At 27.2% G+C, this 6,986-nt stretch overlaps 1 protein-coding gene across 1 annotated transcript; it reads left to right on the top strand.

The window, feature by feature from the left end:
• The first annotated feature begins 3,993 nt into the window (after positions 1 to 3,993).
• LOC109337488 (aspartic proteinase CDR1-like) lies at positions 3,994 to 5,916 on the top strand. The gene is made up of 2 exons (XM_019574464.1): positions 3,994 to 4,401; positions 5,027 to 5,916. Exons 1-2 carry the CDS (start codon positions 4,127 to 4,129, stop codon positions 5,805 to 5,807), a joined length of 1,056 nt encoding a protein of 351 aa, XP_019430009.1. The 5' UTR covers positions 3,994 to 4,126; the 3' UTR covers positions 5,808 to 5,916.
• Positions 5,917 to 6,986: the final 1,070 nt, after the last annotated feature.

Genomic DNA, 6,986 nt, shown 5'->3' with positions numbered 1-6,986 from the left:
TTCTTCCATTTTAAATTTTCTATTTTTAAAATCGTTTTATTTATGTAGATCTATTCATTAATTTTTTCATTGAAGATATTGCATTCAAATCTTTTATTTGTTTATTTTGTAGATTTGTTGTTATTGTTGGATAACTAGAAGAGTGAGAGGTCTCTAATAATAAGGGTGTCAATGATAGTTCTATTCAAGCTGGTGTGTCTTATTGTTTGTTCATCATTGAAACATCATTGTAGGTTAGTTTTCTATATCTCTATACCTCTTCGCATCTCTTAATTTGTTTATAGAATTTTCTACTCAAAATAATCATTATTGTAATATTAAAATGGCATCAATAGTAACGAGATGGTAGAGAGGAAGAAAAAAGTAAATAATTTGTGACACTCTAGTATTTTGATCATTTCCCCTTAATTTTATAAAGAAATAGTTGTTTATAAGTTTTGCTACCTAATATTAAGCAAGAAGTAGCACAATATTGATTCTATGTTTTTCATTTTCGTTTTACCTTGTGGTTCATCTATAGAAGGTAATCCACAATCATTCATCCTTCATCACACAAATAAATAAATATAATGGAAACTCATGTTATGATTCATCAAATTTCATCCTCATTCACCAATATGAAGTTGACTTTGCATCTGTTCCTTCCATTTCTTATTCATTCATTGTGTTTCAATCCATTATTTAATCTTATGGTTTCTGTTTGTCCGCTTATAGTAATAATGGTAATAATTTGATTGCTTATGTACTTAAATGATATGATTATCTTTCAGTTAAAATGATTATATTTTAGTTAGTATTTGAAATAATTTTGATAATAATTGTTTAACAATACATGAGCATTAAGATAATTTTTTTGAGAAAAATTTGATTTCATTCATTGCAATTTAAATATGAATAAATGGACAATAACTCAATTTGATTCTAAAAAATTTGCAAGCCAGGATTAATGTATCATTTAATATTTGTAACAAATAAAAAATAATTGGGATCATTTTGTGTTGAGCAATAGGAAGGTGACTTTACATATGTTCCTTCCCTTTCTTATTCATTCGTTGTGTTTCATTCCATAATTTAATCTTATGGTTTCCATTTGTCTTCTTGTAGTAATAATGATAATAATTTGATTGATTATGAACTTAAACGATATGATTATTTTTCAGTTAAAATTTGAAATAATTTTGTTAATAATTGTGTAATGATATCTGATTATTAAGGTAATATTTATTGTTCTCACAATTTTTATATGAGAATTGTTCTCACTTGAGTAGCTATATATATATACGTATATATATAAAATGTTAAATGAAAGACACATATATGAGTTATATTTTTAAGGAACATGAATCACATGATCAATGAACCATGATGGTGATCTTTGTAACTCTTACTTTTCTTTTGCCAGAGATGGATGCCTCATTAAACCGTACATTTTGCAGTTATTTATGTCCGAACGGAATATATATAAAACATATATAATAATTTAAAAAATAATGTTATAGTTAATATTATTTATAAGATGGAAAAATAGAAATGAGCTAAAAGACTATTATATTATTATTTTTAAGTTGTTACATTACATGTAGAAGTTAATTACATATTAAAAAACAGTTATATATTAAAAAAATCATATTTCAAATGAAAATTTTAATAAATAGGTCATATATAAGGAGAAGAAAGATATTATAACTATTTTATAACTTATAATTGATTGAGAGTGAAAATATATTTTCAAAATAAATGAATCAAAATAACTCATATTTCAAATGCATCTTTCATTGACTTTGGTTTATTTTGTAGATCTTTTTTTATCTTATAGACCAGTTCTCATTTTTTATTGATTTTTTTGTTTATTTTTTCCTAGACTTATTTATTTTGTAGTTACACAAAAAGAAATAACAAACTAAATTATAACAAATCATGTTTGCAAATCCAAAATACATTAAATATATAAATATACTCCATTGAATACACTTGATTTACTTTGTTTTGTTTCTTACATTTTTTATTAACATTGTAGAAATAACAATATCGGTTTATATATTTTGCTACTTTGTAACAATAATTGTGAAACTCATAATTTTTATGACCAAATATTTATTTATATCATATGGGTTCATATTACTATGGTAATCATAGTTTGTACTTAATTATATATTATCATGCCTTACTATATATCTGATTAATATGTTGTATGATTTGCCAATTGTTTGCTAGAAACCGTATGACTTCAACAAGTGTCAGACTTGCAAAAATGATGTAATTAACCGATAATTGGAACGAAGTTTGCATGACTTCTGGTAGTTATGTTGTCAAATGTGCTTACCTCATCCAAGTAGACCAAAGTACTTCTCCCCTAGGTAATTCCTTAAGAATTGTTATATTAATTGTATTCCCTAAAAAAATTGTTGTTATTCAGAGGTCTGATAATATTAACTGTATTACTTGTAACAATTATGTGGAAACTATTGACCACCTTTTTCATTCTTGCGGATTTGTTTCAGCTATGTGAAAAGGCTTTTACTCATGGTTACAAGTTTTTGTTCAGATTTCGTTGACAATAGGTGATTTGTTCTTATTGCATGATAATCTTGGTCTTAGTGGTAAAGGGGCAAAGATGTGGAGGATGTTGTGGTTCAATGTTGTATCACGGTATTTTTAAAATTATTTTTCTTTCATTTTTGTTTATACAATAGATAAATAATGTACCAAAAAATACAATAGATAAATAACATAAATAAAAAGAAGAGCAAACATAACAATAACAAAAACAATAAAAAAAATTATATTCTTAAACTAAAATCAAAATAGTAATATGGCCAAATAGTGAATATAATATTATTAAACCTAAATAAGAATAACATTAAACTAATCGCCAAATAGAGACAAAATTGGACATACACAATATCAAACAATAAATATGGATAGTATCAAACCAGAATAAGGATAACACTATTAGCGTTGGCAAACGAAATAAATAAATAAAAGAAAAGAAAAACTAAAAGATAGGATGAATACAAACCCCAACTCATTCCCTAGGACGAAGACAATTTTTTCACTTTAAATTGTTGGAGACAACAACCATATTCATAGGGACAATCTTGTCCTCATTTAGGACGACGACATCAGGATTGCCTTTTTTTGAAAATGGTTTGCCTCTCTTTTTTTTCTCTCTCTAGAGTTGCCTCTTAATTTTTTAAGAATAAATGTGTTACTAAGTGTTGCACATCCTTGCTATGTTAACAATATAAAGAGAGGTAAATTAGGGTTACAAACCTAATTTGAATGAGTCAAAAAGGGCCTAGTTGTCTTTCCATTCTTTCTTTTTTACACTTAATAAAACCATTTTCCTATTCACCAGGTTAAAATTAAGTATTTACAATTTATTTATCATAAAAATATTGAATGCCTATTAATGTGAAGGTGAAAAGGTATTATTTTTTCCTACAATTTTATGTGAGGCCAATGCCTATTAATGTGAAGGTCAAACTTTTTTCTTTGGGTACAGATCATGTTAAAGTTGTTTTAAAAAAAACTTATTAATCTAATAGGTTACACTTTACATCATATAAAAGGGTCATAACATTCCTACATATTATATATAAAACTAATAAAAATATATAAAATGTAATTCAATTGTTGATATTAATATATTATACATTAGTAGCATTATTTAGAAGCAAGTTAGAGCATCTTCGATGACTTAATTTTCCATTATTCTTATTAAAATAAGAACATTCTTTTGTCATTTGTTGTGGTGAGATTCTTATTTATTAAGAATATTCATCGCATAAGAAACTTTTTGTGGTTATTCTTATCCGAAAATGTAACCCTAAAAGGAAAAATTAAGAGATTGGAAAAATTGTGTTTTACATTGTGGGATAGATTTTGAGACTCATAGGAATAAGAATAATTGTGATTATAGAAAAAATATATTATTATTTATTTCTAAGAATATACATTAAATTATAAAATATTGTATAATATACACATGAGAAAGTAGTGGATATTCTAATATGGACTCTACTGAGCCCTACTTCCAATGTTACTATAAAAATGCATAAATTAGTCTTCAACCTCCATCCTCTCTCTATCTCTATCATTCTCCCTTATCCCTAAGTACTCCATCATGAAGCAACTTTTACTCTTGGCCATTGTATTGTTCCCATTGTTAACATTACCTTCAGCTGAATCCAAAACTGTTAATGGTTTAACCATCGACCTTATTCATGGAGACTCACCATTATCACCCTTCTATAAAACTAAAACTGCAACCATTCCCAACAATGGAGATTACTTCATGAAAATATTTGTAGGTACCCCACCAGTGGTATTACATGCTATTGCAGACACAGGCAGTGATCATATTTCTGTACAATATTCTGAAGCCGTAAGTCAATGCAGGTACTCAATGTTGTTCATTTTTTGGAAGGAAAAATGAGTATGTCATGGTTCTATAATTTTGTTATTTTTTATTTTATTGTACTTTACATAATTTTAAATTGTGGTTGCAATTACAATTATATTTATAATCTTCCAATTAAAGTCATCATATCTGTATAGATGCCTCTTTTTTGTAATTGTTGATTTGTTTTTATGTGATCACTACTGATTCTTCCTAATTCTGCACTAAATTAATTTTGTAGATCTCAAAAAATTGTGTGTATATGAATCTTGACTATGTATTATAGTGACTACAATCATAATTTAGATTTCTTTCAAAATTACTAAATTGGTTGAGTTTAGATCATCTTCATTATTAGAGAGTCAACTATATTAAATTTGATAGGATTCTCTCACATAGTAAACCTTCCAATGGTGTAATATGAAGGGAAAGAATTAAAAAAAATTAATTTTATTTTATTCAAAAATTATTCAAATATGGATAACTAATTTATTCTGTCATATGTTAAGATCTAGATTCATCTATGTTCCTGCTCGTACTGGTACAGGATTACGAGGAGAAAGAAGATTTTGATAATTTTATCTATTTCCATCATACTGAAAATTTTGATTCTTAACCCCGCAGGTACTCTTTATCCTCCTATAGGGAAAAATCTATCACAGAAGGAGACTTGGTTAGTGACACCATTAGGTTTGGTTCCAAAGATGGCCCATTGCTAACTACTCCAAAAACTACATTAGAGTGTGGAAATCTTAACACTGAGAATTTCAAAAGCATTGGGAAAGGTGTAGTTGGTCTTGGTGCTGGACCTTTATCATTAGTTTCACAACTAAGTGATAAATTTGGTCACATATTCTCATACTGTTTGCTCCCTCACAATGTAAACTCTACTAGTAAACTAAAAATTGGAAGAGAATCAACAATACCACCATTTTTGGCTGTCACTACTACCCCTTTGGTGCCTGCATCAAGATACACTGCTGTACTTACTGGTGTCTCAGTTGACAGAGACAATCTGAAACCACCAAGAAGTTTAAGGATTGTAATTGATTCTGGGTCAAGGTTGACTTATCTTACAAACCCTTTATATGGACATATTCAGACTGCAGTTGCAGATGCTGTTGATTTTGAGGCAATAGATAATCCACCTGCACCATATAGTTTATGTTTTGCTTTACTAAGAACTGATTTTATCCCTTCTATCACATTTCATTTATCAAAAGGAGATATTCATTATCCTACAAGTAATATATTAGTGAAAGTGGGTGGTAATTTATGCTTGTCTATTGTTCCAACCAATGGGATTTCTACCCTTGGAAGCTTAGCACAGACGAATTTGAAGGTAGAGTATGATCTTCAAAAGAAAACTGTTTCTTTTGCTCCTGCAGATTGTACTAAGGAGTAGAAAGTCGTCATATTATGTAACATATTCAACTTAAGCTATGCTTAGGTTTGAAATGAATAAACTATTATCATCTTTGTAATAGATATCAAAATTCTACAATGTTTCTTCAGTGTTCTTGTTGTTTTGCTTCTTTTATCTGTACTGTAATGAATTGTGAAAAAAGTTTTAAATATATGCACCCAGAATGTAAGACTTATCATCCATCATTAAAACTTAGTCAATCGTTAATAAATTAATGATGGATGATTTGCTGACACCATGTAAAAAAATATTTATACTGTTTAGGATGTATAGATATTAAATTTTATCAAAATTACAAACAATATTTCTCACCACATTTAATTGAATATTTAATAATTACTGTAGAGTGAGTTTTTTACTATTTTTGTCTAATATGGAAGATGGAGGATTTTAAATTTTTTTCTAACAAGGTTAATCGAGATTATGTATGTTTATGGTGATTGAATGATATTATGAGGTATGAAAGGTATTCAGATCACCTGTCTTATTTTGGTGTCCTCAGCAAATCAAAAAATCTTATTTAATTAAAAATAAATATATGAGGATAAAATTTTATGAAGTTTAATTAACTTAGGATAAAATTTTATTGGAATAAAGGATCTTTCTTCATGAAATGCATAATTAAAGGGGTAATTATTGGGTCCAACTTTGTAGTTTCTCTAACAGACTAAGATAGGTCCTACAACACTGATCCACTCTGGTGTGGATCACTTTAATTTATTTGTTTGATCTAATTTTGATGAGAATTCTATTTTTTATGGTAAAATAATTTTTCTCCAAAATTCATTTTTTTAGGTATAATATAGCACAAATTCAAATCATGACATAAAAATTTTCATATAAGAATTGCATTGTGTTCATGTTTTATTTCCACACATATAATAATTAAAAGGTTAATTTTATCCGTCCTATAGTTTTATACAGTATTATAGATGACTTTATTATATCTCACTCCATTCCTTTTAGCATTTTCATTTTTTTAACTTTCTACAATTTTTCACATGCTGTTTTATTGATAATTGTGGAACGATTAATACAAATAAAAATTCTAATAGCATACGATACATAATTATCATTCCTTATAATTCCAATAAATTTAAATTATATCTCAATTATTACTTAATTAAATATACATCATCCATTCCCATATATATATAT

Source organism: Lupinus angustifolius, unplaced genomic scaffold (genome assembly GCF_001865875.1).
Source record: "Lupinus angustifolius cultivar Tanjil unplaced genomic scaffold, LupAngTanjil_v1.0 Scaffold_6_189, whole genome shotgun sequence".
NCBI classification, from domain to species: domain Eukaryota; kingdom Viridiplantae; phylum Streptophyta; class Magnoliopsida; order Fabales; family Fabaceae; genus Lupinus; species Lupinus angustifolius.
Note: the sequence above shows the minus strand (reverse complement) of the source record. Positions and strands in the feature narration are given on the sequence as shown.

Coding starts and splice junctions, on each gene's coding strand:
- LOC109337488 (XM_019574464.1), top strand. CDS start 4,127: ATGAAGCAACTTTTACTCTTGGCCATTGTATTGTTCCCATTGTTAACA. Junction 4,402..5,026: donor GAAGCCGTAAGTCAATGCAG/GTACTCAATGTT, acceptor TTAACCCCGCAG/GTACTCTTTATCCTCCTATA.